The sequence below is a fragment of the Staurois parvus genome, unplaced genomic scaffold (assembly GCF_062004578.1).
Source record: "Staurois parvus isolate SC_StPar_1 unplaced genomic scaffold, SC_StPar_1.0 ptg000243l, whole genome shotgun sequence".
Taxonomy (NCBI): domain Eukaryota; kingdom Metazoa; phylum Chordata; class Amphibia; order Anura; family Ranidae; genus Staurois; species Staurois parvus.
Window position 1 is genome coordinate 16,280,903 of NW_028318039.1, and position 25,796 is coordinate 16,306,698.

Here is a 25,796-nt window from a genome sequence, read left to right on the forward strand (position 1 = left end):
AAAAAAAAAAATAAAAAAAAAATTACAGGTGCCTGTATCCACACAAGCGATGTGGATGCAGGGATCTCCCCTTTTGCCCTACTATATTCTAACTGCCATTGGGGGAGCGAGGGAAAGGAACTCCCAGTGACCTCCAGTGGAAACCTAAGGATGTGGGAAGTGTCGGCTGAAAAAGGCTGGCCCAGGGAATAGTCTGTAGGGAATCCTGGGAAACCGATAGAAACCTTCATGCAACAAAGGAACAAGAGATTATTTGCAGCTTAAAAGAGAAAACCAGACCCAGTATACAGCTCAACGTTGAGCAGCTTTCGTAGCTGATTTAGATACAGACCAGAGATGCAGAACCTGGGTACTCTGAAGTCATCTTGTAGAAAACATGACCAGCAGTCCAATATTGTGAGGATGCCAATGATCCACCCACAATCCTAAGCACTGGAAAGAAGAAAGAGGGTCAGTTGCTGGGACAGCCAGACATACGATGTGAGCGCTGTTATTACCCCTGGTGGAGAGAAGTATAGTTTTACTATACCAGCTTGGGAGGGGGAGGGGGTGGGAGAGAGGGAATGGAGGATACTGTGTAACAAGCACATACTTCTACTATCCTTAGACAGCATATCGTTGCGGTAAGTTTTCAATCCGTCTGTATGGTGGAAAAACCTACACGGCTGGTGTTCTCACAAATCTTCTTATGTGTGGTATTTACAGAGTGTTTGGCATGTCAGTGGAAGAACTGATACTTATTTTTCATTTACTAACACTGTGGCACATTGTTTGCACATATTATATGTTGGCAATTAATTATTCACATAGTTGAATTACTGAGCACTGCAATTATTATTTATTATTTTTGTGAGTATATTGTATAGCTATGCCTATTGCATGCAGCTGTTTGATTTAATTTTTACTGTTAGTGCTGACTTTATTGCACTTTATTTTAATGGCTGCATGCACTGATCGAATTCTGGTTTTTCAGCAGGACCATTTGACAGAAGCCAGTCCACCGCCCAGAGATCCCAAGGGATCTCAGCTTTTCACCTTAATGAATTGTGTTACCTTTTGTTGTATCTAGCACTAGTTTACTCCAAAGAGATCACTCCATTATTAGGGTTTCTCTCTTGCACACAGCTTATTTTAGGCATAAGATAGCCAGTTTTTCTGTTTGTTTTTCCAGAAGGTCACACCCTGTAGATTTTTTTTTTTAATTTTTCATTTCAGATCCAGTTACATGAAGAGTAACTCAGATAGCTGCAATACAGTAATAAAATAATTAACATCCCATCCTTAGTCATAGGGAAGCATTCCAAACACATAACTGCTCACTGACTAGATATTAAATGCCCTAATATTTGCTACAAAGAGAATACAATGCTGTTGTTAAAATGGCCACTGCCATTACCTAAATAATAATAATGATCTAGTCAGGAGTCAGTTCCCCTATAGGAAGGCAAACATACACCTCCACCTACTGGATGGGGCCCAAACTTTTCAGTGAATGCATTATATTTTAGATAGTATTAGACTAGTAGATAAGTACCCATACATAATAACTGATACACGAGTTGCTACCTATTATACTGAAGTGTATAAAAGCAAAATCTGCTACTCTATGCAGGGTGGTGATATGTTTGCCAGTTCTAACCACGAGAAAGCATTTTTTTAAACTCTCAAACAGATCATTCCTTTGCCACCACATGGGAACATCAACACCATGCACACCTTATTATATTGTGAATTATTGCACCGTCAGTTCATTTGTATTGCAAATATCTATGGGGGGGGGGTTTACACCATCCCTGCTATGTTTTATTTGTTAGATCTTATTTTCATTTTGATGTGTATTACATGTGAAGTCACATATCGCTTGAATTATAGGACTTATTATTTATTTCAGGTACTTATATAGCGCTGTCAATTTATGCAGCGCTTTACACATATATATATTATACATTCACATCAGTCCCTAACCCTCAAGGGGCATACAATCTAACTTACATTCATACATAAACATATTAGGTTCAATTTAGACAGGATCCAATTAACCTACCAGCATGTCTTTGGAGGGTGGGAGGAAACCGGATTACCCGGAGGAAACCCACGCAGGCACAGGGAGAATATGCAAACTCCAGGCAGGTGGTGCCATGGCTGGGATGGGGGGGGGTTAGAAGTATTAACAGATTTAGATACACTAATAAATTGAAGCCAGTCTCCAGCTGTTACTTTATAGGAAAACAGTTTTGTTCCTTTTGGGATAAATGTTTTACATAAATAGAAGATGATCATTGTAAGCACCCCTGCCAGTGTAGGACAGCTTGTGCTGTTGAAAAGCAACAAACCTATTGGCTGGATCACCAGGTGAAAATAGATGTGATGACTGCATTTGTTTTCTTTTTTAGGCTTTCTTTCTTCTAAGAATTGGTAAGCTGCAATATAATAAATGCTTGCTTTTGGGATTAATACCACTTTGAACATATATTTAGCTTAGCTGATTCTCTCACACACACATGCTGTGCCTTATCATAAAAAAAAACATTATATAATATATATATATATATATATATATATATATATAAATAATATTTGCTTCCTAAACACAAATATAAACAAATAAAAACATTGAAATAAAAAAAACACAAAAATAGAAATAAAAACAATTATATATATTTTTTTCCAAGGTAGAAAAAATTGCAGAAGTAGTAAATGTAAATATAGTACATCTATAGAAAACTAGATTTACAGTATACAGACTGTAGGAGGGCAGTGTACCTAACCTGAGATAAAATGAACAGTCCATTGAAGAATACATGTAGCTGAAGCACAGTTGCCCAAGAATAGCAGCACATAACCGCTTGGACTGATGTTAGCATTATTCACAAATTTCCGTACACAGTTCTAACTTTTCATCTGCAGTGCATTCTAACTGTGCCAAGGGTGAATATATTGAGCAAAGTTACCATTTACACCATTGTGGTGGATATGGCTGAAAAGCAATAATCCACACTACAGCTTGCTTGAAATGCTAGAGGAGAAAATTGTTCTTAAATGCTGCATGGAACTTACACAGGGAGTGATCCAAATGGGTGGTAAAGGTCAGTATACTCAAGTAAAAAACAGGGAAACACCTGTTTGTATTCTAGCATAGAAGAGGACAGACAAGGAATGTGCCCGGGACCTCAAGACAATGCATAATCTTCCTTTTATAGCACATTAAAACCCTAAATTCATATTACATACAATTTAATAATAAAAAAAGGAAACTTTTTAGCAGTGCACCACATCAATGAGAACTTCAGTATGTTCTTTTTATGTACAAAAAAATAATGTTACAATTGTTTCAAGTGTTATACTCTTCTTTTTCCTTCCAGTCAAAAGTTATTTATTTCACATCACTCTGATTTCTAAAGTTCATCATGTTTCAAATCTGCTGGAAGAAAAGAAAACAGAGAAGGCAATCATGAACACCAAACAATGCAGGTTGATCTTTTTCAGATGATTTCACCAGCATGCTGTGTTGTGACATACTGGTACTGTAAAAACAGATTACAGCATCAGTCCCACTGTGGACTGGTGAGCAAGCAGTATATTTCTACTGTGTATGAAAACATTCACAAGATGTGGGTGCATTATATTCAAGGTATGCATGGGTTCTATCTATTTAAGATGAGTAATGACTCATTACATTGAGTCCAAGGAGCCTTTCAGGCTGGTATTCTCAACTGCCACTCAAATGTCATAGGAAAACATGGAGCTAAAGGCCTCATGCACACAAGATGTAAAAAAATTTTGCTTTAAAAGACATTTGACGCTTTTTGTTAGCCTCTAAATGCAATTCGATGTTAGCTTATGTAGCCATGCACACATAGGCGTTCACAGGCGTATCAGAAAGGGAGTGTTTAGAGACAAATTGTGGCTTTAGGTGCGTTTTGTTTTTCAGTTGCCTTTTCCTACCTTGGAGCAGACATCTAGGGGAGGGGAAAAAAACATCCTGTACACTTTAAGAAGCCTCTTGAATAAAGTGCATTCAGTGGGATTTCATCTTTTAGTTAACCACTTCCAGTCCGGACACTTTTACCCCCTTCCTGACCAGGGCAATTTTCAGCTTTCAGCGCTATCACACTTTGAATGACAATTGCGCGGTCATGCAACACTGTACCCATATGAATTTTTTACCATTTTTTTGAGACAGATAAAACTTTATTTTGGTGGTATTTATTCACTGCTGGGATTTTAATTTTTTTTGCTATGTAAATGAAAATGTCCACAAATTTTTTAAAAAAAGTGTTTTTGCAAATAAATAATATTTCATCATAAATCTTGGCCAAAATGTATCCCGTTATCTTTTTAGTAAAAAAACAAAATAAGCCAAATTAGTTTATAACCAAAAATTAGAATTTTTAAACATTTTTTTACATTTTTATTTTTTTTTTATATTATTTTATTTTTTTTTTTTTTTTACATACTGTCAACCTAGCAGTACAGTGTCACCATGGTGACACTGTACTACTTTTGGGGGGTGATGAAGATTTTTTTTTTTACACTGATTGCTTTTACACCCATATAAGATGTAAAAGCAATCATTTCTCTTTCTCTCTGTCTGCATTCTTGCAGCCATTGAGAACCACTGAGTGAGCTGTGATTGGTCACAGCTTGTCACATGGTACAAGGTTGTTGTGAATAGCCTTGTACCATGTGACCTCTGTGATCATTCACAAATTTCACACGTAGTAAGCAATGATGTCAGAAGTGACATCTTGCTTACTACTTTGCATGTGACCACTGATCACATGATCGGGACCTCGTACAGAGGTTCCGTCCGACGATCGGTGTTTCACTGTCCGGAGGACATAGCGGGCACCGGATCGCGGTGCTGCGCGCTCCCGGGGAGCGCACACAAGCAGGGTGCGGGGAGGCTGTTTATAAACGGCCACCCGACCCTGCAGTGCCACCGTCTGGCCGTTTATATATAACGGCCGGTTGGGAAGTGCTTAAAATGGCACAACTTTGTGGAATAAAAGAACTTTACTGACTGACAGCAAATGAGAGGAGTAGAATAAAATAGAAAGAACATATTCTCAGCACACAATACCTGCCTTTAAAGTGATTCAAAAAATAAAAGCATGAGGGATAAGTGTATTGTTCTAGGTCTTTCTCATCTCAGTTTGCAGCAGGTTATGTGTACAGCAAATTTATTTTTGTGTGTAGAACAATTGTGCTTAAGATTGTCCTAACATGCCCTCCATTTGTTAGGCTTTTTATTTTTATATCATGTAAATGGTACCTTCCTATCGATGGGAACAGTATAACTATTTGGTTTCCTCTGTGGTTGTAAAGAGACTCTACCTTGCAATCAATCCCTTCCGATAACTAATAAAAAAAAAACCTATCACTATAGCTTTGAATGCCTAAAACTAACTGCAGCCATACAGAAGATACAAATGAATAGCTTATTAGCCCCTAAACTCCATCTCCCAGTGACCCTTTAGATGAGCTTTAATGCTTGGGAGGTGACAAGACTTCTGTATCATGTGACAGCTGTAACTGGCTCGCACATGATCGGGAGTCTGTCTTTCTGGCTCCCAATCAGAAGCCTTGACCGAACCTTGTGGGGGACAGCATAGTCAGTGTGCTGGAAGTACATGATAAGCACATGCTCAGCACAAAACCTCATGCTGCCATCCACCCTTAATAAAAAACACACAATAGTTAATTTTCGGGTAAACAAACGTAATAAATTCCCCAAATTCTTGGTAAAATATAAAAGACAAGGTTGCACCGAGTAACCAGTGTGACAAATTTCAGTATCGTATATTTTCTATAGGTGATCCGTCAAAAGCCCCTTTAAATCATCAGTTTAGTATTATGGAGGAAGTCTTGTGGTAGAATTATTGCGCTCACTCCGGCATGTGGCGCTTTGTAACGTGTATTGAAAGTGATGTTTTCATGTGTAGGCACCCCCGATGTGTGTGTTTACGTTTATATGTGGGGTGGGGGATCTCAACATTTTTATTGTTTTTGCGGGGGGGGGGGGGGGGGGGAATTGTATGTGTTTGGGTGTAACAATTTTTTTGCAATTGAAAAAAATGTTTTTTTTTGCTTAACTTTTTTTTTCTTCCTTATGTGATTTTTTTTGGTGACAGGTTCTCTTTAATTATACATAAAAGGGTCTGAAAGACCCTGGTTGTCTCCCCTGTGCCCCACTGAATGTATTGCAAAGTGATCTGCATTGCAATACATTCCTTTTTTGCTATGCTAGCTGGGGAAAGTGACAGGGTGACCCGGAAGTGACATCATACATGTCGCTTTCTGGGTCACAGCAAGAACCTGTTGGCATCTGTCATGCCAATCCTGGGTCCACAGATAAGCAATACAAGCCTGGGAAACATGGCTGGGGCACAGTTACTGGGTGTGTGGAAGCAATCGGGTGGCAGTGCAGCCACCCAAATGCTTCCACCTGACAGGCAGGAGTCTGCTTGGCAGTTTTACACACAATCCTGCAGCCACCAGATTGTGTGTAGAACCCTCCTACTGTCAGGTCTGTATGATATACGGACCTGGCAGCAAAAGGGTTGAAGGCCACCTCCTGCTGCTGCAGTTACCCGGTTGGCAAGAGGTTCAAACATAAAAATAAAAACAAAAACAGCTTTTGCTGTAATATTGCTGTAAAACCCAGAGGTTTCCAATGTAGTACTTTTTTCTGTCATTGGAAGTCCTCAGTCTGATGGGCAGAATCAATCAACCCACCTCCTTTGAAGTTAGGTCATCCTGGATCCACCTCAGCCGATGACTAGACAGTGAAAGGAGAAGCAGCAAAGATGAGCTCATCTCTGTTACTTTACTATCTCTTTCTATTTTTTAAGTTGTATCTCCTATATCTACCTGGAGCTTTAAAGCATATCTAAAGCTAAATATATGGGTTTTTTTTTTAGTTTGGGGTAGAGTGGGGAAACGTAAGAACCTCAGATGTTTTCAATATCTATTTACCCTGATGTCTATTGGCCCGTGGACAGAAAATCCACACTTTTCCAGTTGTCACTGATATAGAAGTTAGAGGGTAAAGCTTTCAATATAGACACATTCTGGAGACAACTTAGTGGGCACTCACTTTGGAATGAATTCCTCCCATTTCTGTTCTGTCTCCAGGGCAGAGAGTAAAGGGAAATCTCAACAGGACACAGAAAACAATCACATTTCCTACACAAACTACACTATTGAGGTGACCTTTGACTTAAAACAAAGCCACAGGTTCCAAATTAGTGACTGTTATACCTTGTGAAGTCTGAGCCACTATTCTGTAGAATTGGAACATACACCTGCTGAAGTTAGAAAAATTAGCTATTTTGGAGTACAGACCCATACCTGTGACAACTACCAACCTACAGAGTTTTCACCCACTCTAACCTTACCACTGCCAAATTTCAGCAAAACTGCCATGTTACAAGAGTTTGTTGGACAATATGAGCTTTTACGTTAGATACCTGTGTGTTACCATCTTACAAAAGAAAAAAAATGTATGTCAGAAAGCAGCAATTTTACAACAGACAACAAGAAACTGCTGTCATACTATAGCAGATGACTATCAGGCTACAGCTGCTGGAATATTAAAGACTGCTGCCACCTCAATTTAGAAGTGCAATCAGAAATGTGCCCCCTGTAGCTCTAGAAGTGCACAAATCACAAGTCACAATATTACACAGCACACATTTTGCAAACTTCACAATTATTTAAGGTAGATAAGCCCTGCTTGTGAACTCACTAAGGCAATATATATATATATATATATATACACATACATTGATATATATATTTTTTTTTTTTTGCCCAGTATTTATTCACATTCCAGATAATCTGCATGCACTGAACATGTTGAAAGTTTTATTGTGGGAAACACGAGCTACCTTAATGTGAGGTACTGAATAAGGGAAATCTATGGAGTAGAATTATAAAAGGTATTAATAAGATAATGTTAGTAGCAGAGTATTGTACAATTAGCCTTTGATCAAAGCAGAACATTTAGAACTTACGTAATACACTTTATTGGCTAACATGTCAAATTCCTACATGAAGCAAATTAATCTAACATGTTTGGAAAACTTGCATCTTGTAAAAACTGCAATAAAGTGTATTTATTTGTTTTATTTTATTTGTAATGCCACTGCATAACAGTAGGGATGGGATTGATGTTCGAGTCGAATGTAAGTTCGACTCGAACATTGGCCACTTGTGTGAACGGTAAGGGGGTTCGGTGGACTGTTTTTGTTTTTTTATCTATGAATCCAGTGCACTGTGAGAGCAATGATTAGCCAAGGCAATGTTTTGGCCAATCACAGAACAATTGGGCGGAGCTAGCAGTGACATCACAGTCAGCTCCGCCCAATTGTTTACATCTGCAAATGTCAGATTGCAGTGAGTGCAGACAGGTTGGCGGGCTTTTCTTTTCAGGGGGTCAGTGTCATTGTGACAACACTACGCCATGATTGATGATGCATTACAACAATAGAACTATTTTTTGGCTCTTTTTTTTTATTATTAAAAGGACTTGTCAAAAACTGTGTTTTTTTATTTTTGTTCAATTAAAGGAATTTTTCAAAAGTCTGGCATCTTTATTTTTCCTAAATTTATCCCTTTAGTGAATGGGTAGGGGTACAAGTACCCCCTACTCATTCACAAGGGGGGGGGGCAGCATCAGCGTGCCCCCTTATTTAAAGTGGTACCATGATGCTAATGAGCCCACCTGCCCGCTGACCTCCACAACCACCGGGACAGGGTTGTGGGGAAGAGGCCCTTCTCCCTATCGGCATGGAAACACCATCCCAGTGCCAAGGGCACGTGGTCTGGTAAGCCACAGGGAGGGGGAGCTTGATGGCCTCTCTTTCCTGCCCTGCCAGACCTGTGCTTGGATCAAGGGTCTGGTAGGAAGTTAGGGGGGATCCCACACTTCCCCTACCCATTTTCCCCTCTCCATTTTTTGGGGGGGTGAGATTCCCCTTAAAAGTCCTACCAGGCAAAAAGGGCCTGGTATAGCTTTTAGGAAGAACCCCACGCACTTTTCTTTTTAATTTTTTACTGTGGGGTTGTCAACCAAAAAAGTCAGTCCTGATGCAGAAGGTTCTTTACATTGTACAGATGTGCAACTTTGCAGGTAGTTTAAGAGGACCCCCCCCCAGGCATGTTTAATGTTATTTTTCTTTTTTTTTTTACTCCAAGCAATGAAAAATGACTGCATCTTTAAAAATGGTGCTTTTTGAATTTTTTTTTCACTGATTCATGTCTCTCAGGGCAGTACCTGAGTCCCCATACCCCTTTTATGGCCAATAACTTGCCTTCAAAATGGGCACTTTTGAATTTACAAGTTCGAGTCCCATAGACTTGCATTGAGTTTGAAGTTCTCAATTGAACATTCATTAGGTTTGAACATTCATTAGGTTTGAACGTTTGACCACGAACCGAACACGGGGTCGTTCGGCCTATCACTGCATAACTGTATTCTTTGTGCAGTCTCCCTTAAAATAAAACCAACATTCTTAACCAATGTACTTGAAAAGGGCTAATGATGAAATTACTAAATATCAGTAGAGAATAAATATTACTTGAATCCATACTCTTACCAGTGGCAGAGGCCTGTGTGTCATTCTTTTTCCGCTTGTCTATCCTTTCCAGAAGTTGTCTGATCTCATTATCATAGTCCGCCCACTCAGGTACTATACGTGCAGCAGCTTTTAGTTTTGGTTCTTTTGTTTTGGGATTATTACACTGAAGTAACACAAAACATAATCCATTGTTATGTATAAATAATAGTAAACATGTCAGTTTTTCAAATTAGGTCAAATAAAATGTAATTACATCAAATATTAATATTAAAGTAAAACCGCACTTTTGTGGTTTTAAACAATTGCCGCCCCCCCCCCCCTTTCATGCACTGCAAAGGTTTTGGCAAATTTGTTCTTATTCTCCTCTGTTCCAAATATATAATAATCTGCTATACATGCTCTGTCTTAAATTAACTGCTAAATTGTGGATGCTGCTTTTGAAATCATCCCCTAAGCAATCTCCACTTTGTAACAGATAAAATAGCTCAGGCAAACCTTTAATCTTGAAAGCATCTCACAAAAATAAAAAAAACAATGTTTCCTACTGCAGTAGATGCCTTTAGTGAGCCAATCATACACAGAAAGATGATTTCTGGAGGCATTCTGTGCACTTGATGCATATATCATATTTGCCTTGCGTTCTAATGATCAGGACCCGGATCTCCCAGTTCTGGGTCACCTGATCGCTGTGATAGTCTATGATTGGCTATCAAAGCGATCAGTCACTGTGAAGCATACCCTTGTGTTTTCTCCCTCTCTGAATGGAGGGGAGAGATACCTTGTATCTCTTTCTCTCCATGCAGAGAGGAAATAAAACTGTGTAAAAATACATAAAATAAAGAAAAAATAAAGAAAAAAATACCTAGATCAAGATTTGATCTAGGTGAGTGCCTGTGTTTGGATCACGTAAGGGTCAAAGGTCATGGTCAGTATATTTTGGGCAGGCTAAAGAAAATTCAATAAAATTGGCATCAGTGTTAGTTAGGGTCAGTGTGTTTTAGATAGGATAAAAAAAAAAAGCAAATGTGCACTATTGTTTTTGGGCTGTACTATGGGTACAAAACAACATCTAACATACACATATGTGGTATTGCTGCGATCGCTGGGAGTGGGAGAATTTATTTTGGGTTGTTCTTTGGTGGTAGGTTATGGTAGTAGCAAGAAATATACAGCTAAATAATTAAATTAAATCTGTTTTTTTATAAAATTTAGGGCCAGTTTTCCTTTGATAAAAAAAAAAATCAGGAGATATCCATTACCATTTACCACCAAATGAAAGGCCAATATGTCCTGAAAAAAAACAAGGTATAATCCACCTGGATGCACAAAGTAGCTGTGATGACACAGTATTGCTTTACTAACACGTCAAGGTTTGAAAATAGTGCTTAGGCATTAACATTTGTTTTACCGTTAGGCCAGAAGGGGTTAAAAGGCTCCCAGGAGCAATACTTCATTTAGCAAAATGATTGAAAAAGACAGGGAGTCACTATACTGGAGGATTCACGAAAAAGGAGTTAATAAATCAAATTTTTCCAAATGATTCTACAGGATAGTAAGACTAGCAAGATGTTACTATGGGTGGATCCATGACCCAAAGCATTTTCCTACAGAAAACTTGATCTTTGCTGGATAGCTGGTCAATCTAGTAGTGATTCACTAATGTATTAATTCTAGTTCATGTGGCTGATTTATCACACCTTTTGATTCAGGGTGTGGAGAGAGACCTTGTGGAATGAGCTGTAATGCATAGGGGACATTTTCCTCCTGTAGCTAGCATAGAGCATTCTAACTGCTGGAGGGATCTATCTTGCAATAAATACTTTAGATGCCTTGCCTCCTTTCTTAGGTTGGTAGAATAGAATAAAGAGATCATTAGCTTTTCTAAAAGATTGTGTGCTTTCAATGTATTGGAATATGCATCTTCCCACATTCAAAGTGCCAAATTTGGCTTCTTAGGAGTTGATGTTTGTTGACAGAAGAATGGTAAAAGAAAGTGTTTCCTTAGTGAAAGGGCTTGCATCTCACTGACTCTATGGGCAGAAATAGTACCAACTAGGGATGCTAGTTTGATTGAGAGATGCAAATCAATATGAGAATAAATAACAGGTTCAAATGGATAATTGGGTAAGTATATTCAGTAATTTGAAGGTCTCAAGGAGATATTGGAAACACTAGGAGTTCTGAGAAGAGCTTTGAAGAACTGTATGACTAAGAGGTTATTGGCAAGGTTCCTGTCTACAAATGCTAAATGTAGTGTCCATGTTTTTTCCACCAGGACCAAGAACCTGGCCTTTGTGTAGCAAATGAAGCAACACTAAACTCTGGTTTAAAAATCTCCAAAGTCTTTATTTTGTTGCTGCTCCAACTCCCTGTTAGAGGGTGGCTATGTTTTCTCTCCACTGTTCCACAGTATGTAGGAATGCAGCCACCCTCTCTTGCTTGCTCTTGAGATGGACTAAGGACTTTGTGGTTTATAGTTTGCATACAGCAGTTCACATGACTGCAATTAATGTGCATTACTCATTGCAAACAAATGGAAGTGGGGGGGAAAAGACATTAGGGAGCTCATAGAGCACATTAAAAAAGGAGGCAAAGAAACGAAGTAAGAAACAATTTCAGAAAAAATAAATTACAACACCCCTTAGTAGTGGATGTGTATAGATTACTTTTGGAGAATAAGGATATAATTTATCACTTTAAGAGGATTCTGCAATGCTCCATGCTGATCTTCTTAAAGACTTTCCCCAGAAAGGCAATAGAAAGTATCGGAAAATCCCACTTCTGAGCTAATGCATTAAAGGCATTTTGAGCCATGGCAAAGAGGTCCCCATTTACTGAACAGGAGGATGAAATGTTTCCAGGGGCAGAGCCTACTGCTTTTGTCTGAGTTTGTTCCTTCTCATTAGTGTGGTTCTCCTCCAAAGAGTCTTGGACTTTGTCCATCATTGCAATCTAGATAAGAAACTGCAGTAATGTTGCCTGACATCAACAGTATCCAAATCTTGGGTCTGAAGTGCTGAAGCGCTTCCTCTGCTGTCTGAAATCCTCTGTCAACTGATGGTTGTAAGATGAAGAGGCGTAGCCATCTTCTTCCCAGGGAAAACTGGTCTTCTAAGTGGGCTCCCCAGCCCCACACATTGCCATTTGTGGTTATATTCACCTCAGCATTGTAACACCACAGCCTTTCTTGACAACAGTAGTTTTCTTTTGTCCATTATTTTAGAGAATCTTTCACTTTTCTGGGCATCCAGAGTTGCCTGCCCAGTCTCAGTTTCCAGCACTCCAATTTGCCAGGACAAGCTGCTGGTGTGACCTGGAATGAGTTTGAGCCCAGATGACCCCAGGGATATCTGATCTGATACTGCCAAAAATGGATGCCGCGGTCTTTATTGAACATTTGTTGATATTTTGCACCCTCCTTTTCTGGCTTGAGATCTTTGATCTCTACTGTCAGTTAAGTCTTCTGTTTGATTGAGTCCAACTGGTTGCCTGCTTTGGACACTGATCCAATTTCTCTCAATTCAGGATCCATCCCGGGTCTTGGAGAAGGTATGTGGTCTTGCAGAGGATTCTCTGTCACCTCATCTGGAGTCTATATATAGACTATATAGAATATATATTATTACAACCCCTTGTTTCCTCAAGGTCACCAACACTTCTGACATTATTTATGTAAATATTCTTGGCACCGAGTCAGGCTAAAGAGAAGGGCCTGGAACTGAAAATGATGAGTCTCCTTTGTACTGTATCTTTGACCACAAAGTGCAGTAGTAGTTTGGGACATGTAGCTAGATGTTATTGTAATGTCATGACTATGTTTGGGAGATGGTGGTTCCTTACAGTGTACATGCTCTTGCTTCTGAACCTTTCGGTATCTCACTGCTTTGATTTCCTAAATCGATTTTTAAAAGGAAAACATTGAGTTTCTATAGAGAGATATGGGAGTAGAAGCCCACTTTTTTCTGATTCGCTACTACTTTCACCATCACCTGTTAAAAGAGTTCCTCTATGGACCGGCTTTTGGCTGTCCTAATCACAGATTTAAGGGGAAGTGAGGAAAAGTATTTGAGGGGCAGTATGAAGGAACTTCAACTCCTTCCCTGATAATATTTAATATGAATAGGTTGGAGCATTGCTCTGCCTATTGGTGAAAGAAGCCCCTAAATCTTTTACTGACCCTTTGCTAGGCATCACTGGGGGCTTTGTGGCTGAAACACAAGGGTAAAATGGCAACCTTCCTTTCCCTTTGCCCAAGGCCTCTTTCCTTCTTGCTCTGTATGTTCAGTTACAGTATCTTTGGGTTATTTTTTTTTATAAAAGGACTTTCTATTGTTGTAATTAAGCCACTTGTCAGGAAAAACAGAACACTCACCTTTATGTCCACTGGTCTCTCAGTTGTCCCATATATTCAAAGAGGTGGTAAGACTTTTTTTTTCTACACATTTTGGAAAGAGAGGTTTCCAATTTGAGGTACTTGACCTGAATCCAGCCTTCCCTTCAGAGGAAATCTTCTTGAGAGCTTTTTGAAATATTAGCCTATTCTTAGTGTCTTTCCTTTCATTGGGAATATTATAATATTCTTCACTGTCTGGTGTACAAGAAAACAATGACCTTTGGTTTCCTCAAAATCCAGTGCTATCCAGTGAGTATGCACTGATTTGGCCTTTGACTTCTCATGGATCTGCCATGTGGAATATATAGCTTTAAGTACTTTTTCCATTTCTTCAACTGAGAACATACTATACATCTTGAAGTATGACTTTGTTCTTTTGTTTCAGTTTCCTAAGTCTCTGAGGCTAAAAGTTCTTCATTTTCATCTAGGTGAAAGATCATCCAAGTGCATATTCTATCATGGCTTCACTTCTAGTTTTGTGGGGTGGAGATCTGGATGATGCCTGTGAAGGCAGGTGTACAAATACCAGAAGGGAATGCAGAGCAATGCCAGGTATGCTCCAACCTCCCCCACCCAACAACATCATTAACCAATCCCACAGGAAGGGCTTGCCACTGCAAAACCTGTACCCAACTCAACTTCTGCTTTAGATTCCTCCATGGCACAGCACATGGCGCAGTGGAGTAGATCTGGACAAAAAATTAATCCACTGATCCTGCGTGGCCAACCTGTTGGAGAAGCCCTGCCCCATGCATCAGAATGGTGAGCCTGTCAACAGGAAAAGGCTAATCCCTTACCTCCTAAATCTACTGACATCTGGGTACCAATAACATCACCGCAGCACACCTCCTACCTACTTCTGCCGGTTCTGGGCAGAAAAGAACCTCCTGCATTGTGGACTCAGCATTAACTGCATGGCTGCCACAGGACACTCTGAAGTGTGTTACCAGCCTGCACAGCCACGCATGCAGCCTTGCATGCTCCCTAGGGTGGGGACTAAGGTCATCGTGTGCGCACTCCAGAATTAGGCCTGGGTCCCTGGCAGAACAGGGAGAGACAACAGTGTACAATAGCCCTTTCCAAATTTGCCAGTTATGTCTGCTGAGCCCTCCACTGGAAAGGAGCCGAAGAGTGGTGGAAAGTACAGGAGGCCCTGGAGGCCTAAGAAGACCATGAGGAAAAGAGGTAGGAATTAAACCTTGGGCAGATGATCCTGAAAGCGGTCATAAGGGAAGAAGAAAAGCATGCAACCCTTGCCAGACACCCTTCCTTTGGCTGCTTATAGCTTGTGGAGTCCAAGTAGTGGGGGGGGGGGCCTCTGCAGTTGACCTTCTGGAGGAAAGCTAAAACAAACCAGAGGCTGGTGTTTGCAGGAGAGAGGAAACACAACATCTGAAGGCGATAGTTTTTGGGAGCCTTTTGTACTGATTTTGTGTTTCCTGCAGGAGGTGGATCCATCTGTCATGTCAACCATCTTGGAGGATGATTTGGGAAAGTTTCTAACAGGTTTCAACCTACGCTGCTGGTTGCCAACTACAGGAAATAAAAATGTTGTGTTGTGTTAAATGTTTATTGAAAAAGGACTTTTGTGTGAACAATTTGATCATGTAACTAGAGCAGGTAAACCCTCTCACTTAGCATGTAGGATGGAAAAAGTAATTTAGTTAGGAATTTTCATTTAACATTCAAAAAGGAGAAAGTAGAGCAGGTAGACCCTTCACTTAAAACTGAGGAATTAGGACGTTACTAGATTGGGCTTAATTTCTACAGAGCAAAAGTGGGTAAGATTCTGAAATAACATTTCCCGAAACCCTTGCAGCATTAGATTTGGTTTAAAAAACAGAGGCTGCTAGCATGCAGTGCAGTCAGTTCTTCAATCACATCAAAGGTAAATTTTGACGACTGTAGGAAAATATTTCTGTTGATTGTGAATTGATTTCTTGGCTTATTGTGAAAAGGCTATCGCTTAAAGGCTATTGGAAAAAATGTGTGTGTACCTTTGGGGAGATTTCCCTTCGCTTTCTGTCTCAGACACTGAAGCAAGGGGAGATCGCTCCAAAACGAAAGCATATTCCCTAATAAAAATTTGTCATCAGAACAGATTTCCCCTCACCTCCTGTTTGACTTTCTGTATGCAAGACGATGGTAACCAGAACAAATAGAGAGGGTGAATCTCTTCAGTGGGGGCACAGACAACAGTATAATCCTGACAGAAGTTCTAAATCTTTCACATTCTTTCCAAAACCAACAAAGATTTTTTTTTTTACTTTACATACACTTTAAAATGTCTCAGCAAAAATGATGACATAGAAAATAGAACAAAAAGCAAATGTATTTGCTTTAACCTGCACTAGATTAACTGGTGCTAAAATCTGACTGGCTGTGAACTGCTTTCCTCCTTTTTTATACTTTGGTCCTTAAATGTTTTACATGTACAGAAGTAATATGACTTTTTCACTTTCCTACAATTTATTCCACTGAACGCTAGGGAACGAGCATCCGACAGCCAATAAGATGATAAAAATAACAGACGAAGATGTAAACTGCACACGTTATGAAATTCCACTGTGCAATTCCCTCTCTCTTAAAAGCCCCATGCAGTACAATAAACAACAATTGTAACCCAACTGCTTATATTATTGCAGATATCTCTTTAAATCAATATATTATGCCAAGGGCTGTCAAGATCTTTAAGATGCTGTCTGAATAGCTGTCATATTTTTCCCCATGACCACCCCAGGCAATAATGCAGTTCTACTTTCTAGTCCTTGACAGATTACAGAATAGTTTATTGACTTGTACAAATTGAGCATTTACAGAATAAGACATGCTCCCAGGCGGTGTGCTGTACATTTTCTCTTCATTCTTTTTTCAACACATTCAACACAGAATGAGAATTCCAAGCCTACGGATAATATCTTTCCCATGGCTTATTAGACTTGATCCCTTTAGGCGCAGGTGGAACAAAAAGCTGCCGCATTCGATTAAGAACTGAAAACAAAAAGGAACCAATTTCCTAACACTGTAAAGAAAGCAAAATGTCAGAAAGATATATGGGCTCTGGAATACAGTTAACCAGATGGAACACTTAGCTTACTGTACAAAGCAAAATGTCCTGAAACTATGTATCGCCAAGCTAAATTTACCCTTAATAAGGGTGTGTAGTGAGCATTGAAATCGAGAGTCAGTTCCTCTCCAGACATTTTACGAATATAAGGTCATGGTTCATTCTTGACCCGGTCAAGTCTATTTCCCTTGAATACCTGTCATGTCAGTGGAAGAACAGTTCAATACACAAGATGAAGCAAACAAGTAGACAACATCCACTGGCAGACAGAAGGTAAGTGTCAGAGCAGATGGTCACAGTTCAGTTATTTCTAGCTGGTGAATGGACACCCAGGGGCGGACTGACAACTCATGGGGTCCCCGGGCAGTAAGAGATAATGAGGCCCCCTGTGCCCCCGCCTACACTCAAGCCACACCCACACAACACCCAACCTACAGATTGCAGCTCAGCTGCATAGAAGGGGCATTGAAATATTTACTGCAACAAAGACTGCATGAATGTTCCTGGCTTCTTTCCGTAGAAGCCACTGGGCACTTCCAGGTTTAAAAATGGCTGCCATGTGGGGGAAGTGAAAGAGAGAGGGGAGTGAGAGGGTGAAAAAGAGGAGGGTGTGAGAGAGAAAGAGAGAGGAGGAGGAGTGAGAGAGGAAGGGATGAGAAAGGAGGGGTGTGTTTTAAATTGCGCTAAAAATTGGGCATGGCTTAAAAGGGGTGTGGTTAAATATTGTCTGAGATCTTATATAGTGCAGAATGAGGTAATGTTAATTAGGGAATGTACAGTGTGGTGTGTATGACAGTGGGTAGTATGTACAGGGAGAGCAGTGTGGAGTGTATGGCTGTAGGTAGTATGTGTAGGATGGTGTCAGTAGTTCTTCATTTTTATTAGTATTTTTTTTAACAATTTTATAATTTTGTTTTACAAATTAATGTTTTACTATTTTTATATTTGTTTTTCAAAATGCTTTTGGGTGGCCAGTGGAAGGTGCCAGTAGAGCAATGGTGTGGGTGTCAGAATTTTTTTTATTTTTATCTAATTTTTTAATTATCTTTTACAATTTATTTCTGTATTATTTTTTTTCACGATGATTTTGTGGGGGCAGTGGACAGTGTTAGTAGGGAGTGAATAGGGAGCACTAGTATATGTTGGGCTGTCACTAGATTGGGATGAATAAACAGAGCCTGTACCCCCTTATATCGGAAGGAAGGGAATGGATGGATGGAGGGAAGGAAGGAAGAAAAAAAAGGGAGGGAATGGATGGAGGAAGGAAGGAATGAAGGAAAGAAAGAAAGAAAGAAAGAAATGGGATGGAAGGAATGGATGAAGAAAGAGGAGGGAAGGTAGGAGGGGTGGGAGGAAAGAATGAAGGGAGGAGATGGAGGAAGGAAGGAAAAGAAGAAAAGGAGGGAAGGGAGGAAGACAGGGAGCGAGGGAATGGATGGAGGGGAAGGAAAAAAAAGGGAGGGAATGGATGGAGGAAAGAAGGAAGAGGGAGAGAAAGAGGTAGAGGGGAGAGAGAGAGAGGACCTGGTATATTCAGAAGCATCACAGAGATACCGACTGATCTGGAAAGGGGAGGCAGAGCAGATCCTCTCTCCTCTGCCTTGGATGGGGGGAGGGGCTGGACACTGTCAAAGAAGACGAGGCATCAGAGACCTGCAATGGGGGGGGGCTGAGGAGCACAAAGGGGGGGGGCCCAGGAAGGAAATTCGATGCACAGTCATGGATGATCGATGCAGTGGAGGGACAGTAACAGCACCAATCTCTCTGCATGGATTTCAACGAGGCAGCTGGAAGTCTCTCCTTCCCACAGCTTTCAGCTGCTTCATTGAAATCCATGAAGGGAGATCGGTGCGGTCACTGTCCCTCCACTGCACTGATCACCTCCGACTTTGTTCCCGATACATATCATCCATGGGGCGGGGGGGGTGTGCAGTGAACACACCGCACCATGGATGATATGCCACTCACCTTCCCACTGTCCTCCGGCTCCATCACCAGGACGGTGTCCGGACCCGTCACCCGACTCACTCTGCCCCCATGTGAAGTGACAGGTGAGGTACTTCTGGGTCGGGATCGGAGACTGCTCTGCTCCCCACACTTTCACTGGACAGTGATCCTTTCAAGGGCTCCCTACTGACCCGGGTCCTCGGGCAATGCCCGAATTGTCAGTCTGCCCCTGTGGACACCATTCATAAAGAGCTTCATTCAGTTTCAGTGGCATCTGTCTGATGAAGGCTTTCACTGCTGCTGATTTTCTGTATATAACAATTATATAACAATTATATAACAATAAGCAAACCAGAAAAAAGCTAAAAAGGTGATATTGGACAAGTCATAGATGCTAATAAATGGTAAGATATAAATACACATGATCTGATCCTCACAAAGCCTTTTTGGCAAGTTTCTCCCCTAAAAAGGAGTGCCCCAGTTGCATGAGCATTCCTGTTTTTGGTAATTGAGAAGGAGTTACATGAAGTCAACCCTATGTGGATAACCGTGATCATTCAAGTTTCTCCAACCGACCCTTTTGTTTTTCTCCCGGAGGCTGTTGTGAGCTGACAGATTGTTACCCAGTCAAAAAATGCCAGATCAGGAGACTGACATCTACAATCTATGAGAAGCTATAAAGACAAGTAATCTGTAATGGGAAACTTTTATTAGAGAATAATGGAGGCTGACATTGCTGGCCTCTCCCCTTGATAATTCTGGTTACCTGGATATCATGCTGATGCTTTGCTTTCAATGATATTTGAGTCACTGACCTGGAACATGTACAGCTTAGAGAAGGAATATTGACACTCATTTTCAGCATGCTTGTACCAGGAACTAATAATCCCAAATAATTCTGCACTGTCCAAAAACTATAACAAATAAAGAAATCATACCAAGAAAACCTTAAAAAATACTAAAAAAGATATACTGTATATAGCGTTGCTGCAGACCTCTGTCATGTGTTCCCACATCCAAAATACCACAATACCCAAGAAGTGCTGCGCAACCTAAAGCAATCAATGTATCAATTATATGTATGACTCATAAATATATCCTATACTGGCACTGTATAAGTACAGTATCTCACAGAAGTGAGTGCACCCCTTACATTTTTGTAAATATTTTATTATATCTTTTCATGTGACAACACTGAAGAAATGACACTTTGCTACAATGTGACGTAGCCATTAATGTCTAAACCGTTGGCAACAAAAAGGAGTACACCCCTAAGTGAAAATGTCCAAATTGGTCCCAAAGTGTCAAGATTTTGTGTGGCCACCATTATTTTCCAGCACTGCCTTGGGCATGGAGTTCACTAGATCTTCACAGGTTGCCACTGATGTCCTCTTCCACTCCTCCATGACAACATCACGGAGCTCGTGGATGTTAGAGACCTTGTGCTCCTCCACCTTCCTTCTGAGGATGCCCCACAGATGATCAATAGGGTTTAGGTCTGGAGACATGCTTGGCCAGTCGATCACCTTTACCCTCAGCTTCTTTAGCAAGGCAGTGGTCATCTTGGAGGTGTGTTTGGGGGCGTTATGTTGGAATTATGCCCTGCAGCCCAGTCTCCGAAGGGAGGGGATCATGCTCTGCTTCAGTATTTCAAAGAACATGTTGGCATTTCATGGTTCCCTCAGTGAACTGTAGCTCCCCAGTGCCGGCAGCACTCATGCAGCCCCAGACCATGACACTCCCACCACCATACTTGACTGTAGGCAAGACACACTTGTCTTTGTACGCCTCACCTGGTTGCCGTCACACACGCTTGACACCATCTGAATCATATAAGTTGATCTTGGTCTCATTAGACCACAGAACATGGTTCCAGTAATCCATGTCCTTAGTCTGCTTGTCTTCAGCAAACTGTTTGTGGGCTTTCTTGTGCATCATCTTTAGAAGAGGCTTCCTTCTGGGACGACAGCCATGCAGACCAATTTCATGCAGTGTGTGGCGTATGGTCTGAGCACTGACAGGCTGACCCCCCATCCCTTCAACCTCTGCAGCAATGCTGGCATCACTCATGCATCTATTTCCTAAAGACAACCTCTGGATATGATGGTGAGTACGTGCACTCAACTTCTTTGGTCGACTATGGTGAGGACTGTTCTGAGTGGAACCTGTCCTGTCAAACTGCTGTATGGTCTTGGCCACCGTGCTGCAGCTCAGTTTCAGGGTCTTGGCAATCTTCTTATAGCCTTGGTCATCTTTACGTAGAGCAACAATTATTTTTTTCAGATCCTCAGAGTTCTTTGCCATGAGGTGCCATGTTGAACTTCCAGTGACCAGTATGAGAGAGTGAGAACACCAAATTTAACAAACCTGTTCCCCATTCACACCTAAGACCTTGTAACACGAACGAGTCACATGACACCGGGGAGGGAAAATGGGTAATTGGGCCCAATTTGGACATTTTCACTTAGGGTGTACTCACTTTTGTTGCCAGTGGTTTACACATTAATGGCTGGGTGTTGAGTTATTTTGAGGGGACAGCAAATTTACATTGTTATACAAGCTGTACACTCACTACACTACATTGTAGCAAAGTGTCATTTCTTCAGTGTTGTCACATGAAAAGATAGAATAAAATATTTACAAAAATGTGAGGGGTGTACTCACTTCTGTGAGATACTGTATGTCTTCCCATGCTCCAACTCTGTGCAATGTCCACACATAAAATAGGCGTGCTCCCAATGGCTGTGTGCTGCTACACCTCCATGCATCTCCACCATTCATGCTGCTGCTTACCTCCACACATTGAACAACTGTCAGATTTGGTAAAAAAACAGCCTTCCCACTCATTAATCTAACTTAGTAGCACCTGTCTGAGCTCTTTAAAGACACCTGTCCACCCCACAGTCAGTCAGATGCAAAACTACTACCATGGGCAAGACCAAAGAGCTGTCAAAAGACACCAGAGACAAAATTGTGGACCTCCACAAGGCTGGAAAGAGCTATGGGGCAATTGCCAAGCAGCTTGGAGAAAATAGATCAACTGTTGGAGCAATTGTTAGGCAATGGAAGAGGCTAAAGACGACTGTCAGTCTCCCTCAAACTGGGGCTCCATGCAAGATCTCACCTCGTGGGGTATCACTGATGATAAGAAAGGTGAGGAATCAGCCCAGAACTACAAGAGAGGAGCTGGTCAATGACATGAAGAGAGCTGGGACCACAGTTTCAAGGTCACGGTCGGTAGAACACTACGCCGTCATGGTTTCAAATCATGCATTGCACGGAAGGTTCCCCTGCTCAAGTCATCACATGTTCAGGCCCATCTGAAGTTTGCCAATGACCATCTGGATGATCCAGAGGAGGCATGGGAGAAAGTCATGTGGTCAGATGAGACCAAAGTAGAACTTTTGGTCAAAACTTCACTCGTCGTGTTTGGAGGAAAAAGGATGAGTTGCATCCCAAGAACACTATCCCTACTGTGAAGCATGGGGGTGGTAACATCATGCTTTGGGGGAGCTTTTCTGCGAAGGGGACAGGACGACTGCACTGTATTAAGAGAGGATGAATGGGGACATTTATTGTGAGATTTTGAGCAATAACCTCCTTCCCTCAGTCAGAGCATTGAAGATGGGTCGTGGCTGGGTCTTCCAACATGACAACGACCCGAAGCCCACAGCCAGGATAACCAAGAAGTGGCTCCGTAAGAAGCATATCAAGGTTCTGGAGTGGCCTAGCCAGTCTCCAGACCTAAATCCAATAGAACATCTTTGGAGGGAGCTGAAACTCTGTGTTGCTCAGCGACAGCCCTGAAACCTGACAGATCTAGAGGAGATCTGTGTGGAGGAGTGGGCCAAAATCCCTGTTGCAGTGTGTGCAAACCTGGTCAAGAACTACAGGAAACGTTTGACCTCTGTAATTGCAAACAAAGGCTTCTGTACCAAATATTAACACTGATTTTCTCAGGTGTTCAAATACTTATGTTCAGCAGTGCAAGACAAATAAATTCTTTAAAAATCATACAATGTGATTTCTTGAATTTTTTTTTTAATTCTGTCTCACAGAGTGGGAATGCACCTATAATGTGAATTTCAGACCCCTCCATGATTTCCAAGTGGGAGAAGTTGCAAAATCGCAGGGTGTTCAAATACTTCTGTTCCTCACTGTATCTAGCATTAGCAATAGTAGCCTCTGTATTTCTTTATTAGCCAATTCAATGTCAACATTAACTAACCCGGAGAACCATCTGTGCTACTTACAGTATTAGATCTCAGTTTCATGGTCCCAGACAGCTCTTATTTCAGACAGTAAGAACATGAACTATAAGCATAACAGGATTTATTAATCCGTTATCTGAAAGCTATTTAAAGCCCACCAATGTCCTTTATTTGTAGCATGTTGGTATATTAAAACTTAGTTGTGCAGACTGGCCTAGCCAACAATCATCTTGTGTGCATGATCAACTGCAAGGGGACTAACAGTCTGGATATGCCAGAGCTTACTTTATGAGTAACGTGACTGTGCGCCATTCTCTTGTGTACAGAACGTTTGACTTTGACATTAATCACGCAGAAAGCTTTCACATAACCAGACTGCGAAGCTCCCATTAATTTCGGTATACAACCAGAGAGGTTGGCTAATCAGTGTGGCAGAACTGAGCTTTAATAAAGCAATGAGCTGTAAAAAAAATATATTTCTGCACTCCTGACCCCGTATAGCTTTCTGTTACAAGTTACTGGGATTTAATCCCAACGCCAAGCAGATATAAAAATACAGCATTTACTTCAGTTATATATATACAGTGACACTAAAAGAGGGGTCAGCATTCTGAGACAATCGGCTGTGCTGCTTTACAGGAAACTTGCCTAAATAAGGGAATAGCACAGAAATAACCTCATTACCACAGATGAGCTCAGGCGAGTTTGGACATGAGATAGTGGTCAATGCTGACAGCCAATCATAGGCGATGAAGGCATTTCTCATCACATATACAATACATGCCACTTGCATACAGGGTGGGAAAAGTCTCTGCTGCCCACAATTGGCTGTTGACAATTGCAGCTTTTTGACAGGATAGCACAGGTGGGTGTGACTCTTGTGCGAACATGCCTGAGCTCATTCCTGCTCATCAACATGTTTCTACTGCCTAATTGTCCAGCCAAAGGCCAGGGTAGATCTTGAATTAGTCATCATTGCTTACCTTCATTAGAATGCAGAGAGGTCTAGAACCCAGCTGTGCTATCTGGTAAGGCACATTTTGTGAAAAAAAAAATTAAACAAACATACTCACCTCAATGCTGTAGCATCCATGTGACAATGCAGCTGTCCTATGCTAGGTGTAAAAACAAGAGCTGACAGATCCCATGACTGTTGATCAGGCAGCTGTCAGTCTGCTTGCAGCAGAGAATAGTGGCTTTCCATCAGTGCACCCTGCTCTGTTCCTTCAGTGCTCACTGAAGAGACAGGCTGGGAGGGGGTGTACATGGTTGGGTCTGGCTTTCAGCCAGGCACTGAACAATGGAGTCAGCTGGGCAGATCCAAACAATGTTACCCTTCCTGAACATGGCGCGTCTCCGCCCCCATCAGGTAATTGAAAAAAAAAAAAGTTTGTCCAAAATTCTCTTTTATATTTGGAAATATTTGGAAGATTAGCACACTACAATTAATGTGCAGATGCTACCAACTGCACAGCAGCCACATCCCAAGTTCATTGATATACTGTATAACCCAAAGACTCAATGTAAATGGACTTTTTCTATAACTACAATAGTATAAACTCAAATACACTGTTAAAAATTGTATTATTTATTATACACCTTGTTAAAATCATACAATAAAAGATACAAATAATCAAGTAGTATTACATCAATCATTGATTGTTTCAAACAAAATCCTGTCCCTCATCCAGATGGTATGTATGTGTGTACATTTAGATCATCAATCAAAAAACTGTACACATTTTGGTCACTGATCAGATATAGGCATAATTGCCTTCCATGTGTGTACAGTCAAAGGCAGTGCAAAGTGCAGTCTAGATACATTTCACAGAGCCTCTGCCTACTTCTTAAGGAGATAGAGGAAGACGGTGTTCCACAATAACACAATATAACATCATGTTACAATTTGCACATTATCAATTTTGATACAAGGTACCTTAAAATGTACATAATGTGTGCATTATACTTGTTAACATATCATTAAAAACCTCAGAGGCCCAAACACTATGTTTGAATGATGACAGATAACAAAAAATTTATTATTTAGGTACTTATATAGCACCATCAATTTACACAGCGCTTTACACACACACACACACACACACACGCACACACGCACACGCACACACGCACACGCACACGCACACACACACACACACACTGTACATTCACATCAGTCCCTGTCCTAAATTAGTGTATAATCTAAAGTCCCTAACTCACATTCATACATACACATACTAAGGCCAAGTTAGACAGGAGCCAATTAAACTACCAGCATGTCTTTAGAGTGTGGGAGGAAACCCACACAAACACGGGAACATGCAAACTCTCTCAATCAGTATATCACTGTACAATCTCTATAAGTTTTATCCCTTCAATTCCTATACTTTTATAATCTTCTCCAATCATCCCATACATGGTCTATCAGTTGAGATCAATTATATACTACCCATCCATTGTTATGCTTTCCTATAATATACATGGACAGATCATACCTTAGTTACTCAGCTGGCTGCCTTTAGTGTTTTCAGGAGACGCTAGTTTCTATCATGCCTTAACACAAGTCTCTAAGTGCATTCTGTTGTGATTTTATT

General features: G+C 40.8%; 1 protein-coding gene across 1 annotated transcript in view; it reads right to left on the reverse strand.

The window, feature by feature from the left end:
• Positions 1 to 2,636: 2,636 nt before the first annotated feature.
• UGGT2 (UDP-glucose glycoprotein glucosyltransferase 2) overlaps positions 2,637 to 25,796 on the reverse strand; it is a gene marked incomplete at its 5' end in the record, with an annotated part of 518,844 nt that continues 495,684 nt past the window's right edge. Inside the window, 2 exons of the mRNA XM_089680491.1 lie at positions 2,637 to 3,421; positions 9,603 to 9,747. Coding sequence (XP_089536617.1) covers positions 3,396 to 3,421; positions 9,603 to 9,747 — 171 coding nt within the window. The remainder of the gene's footprint in view (positions 3,422 to 9,602; positions 9,748 to 25,796) is intronic.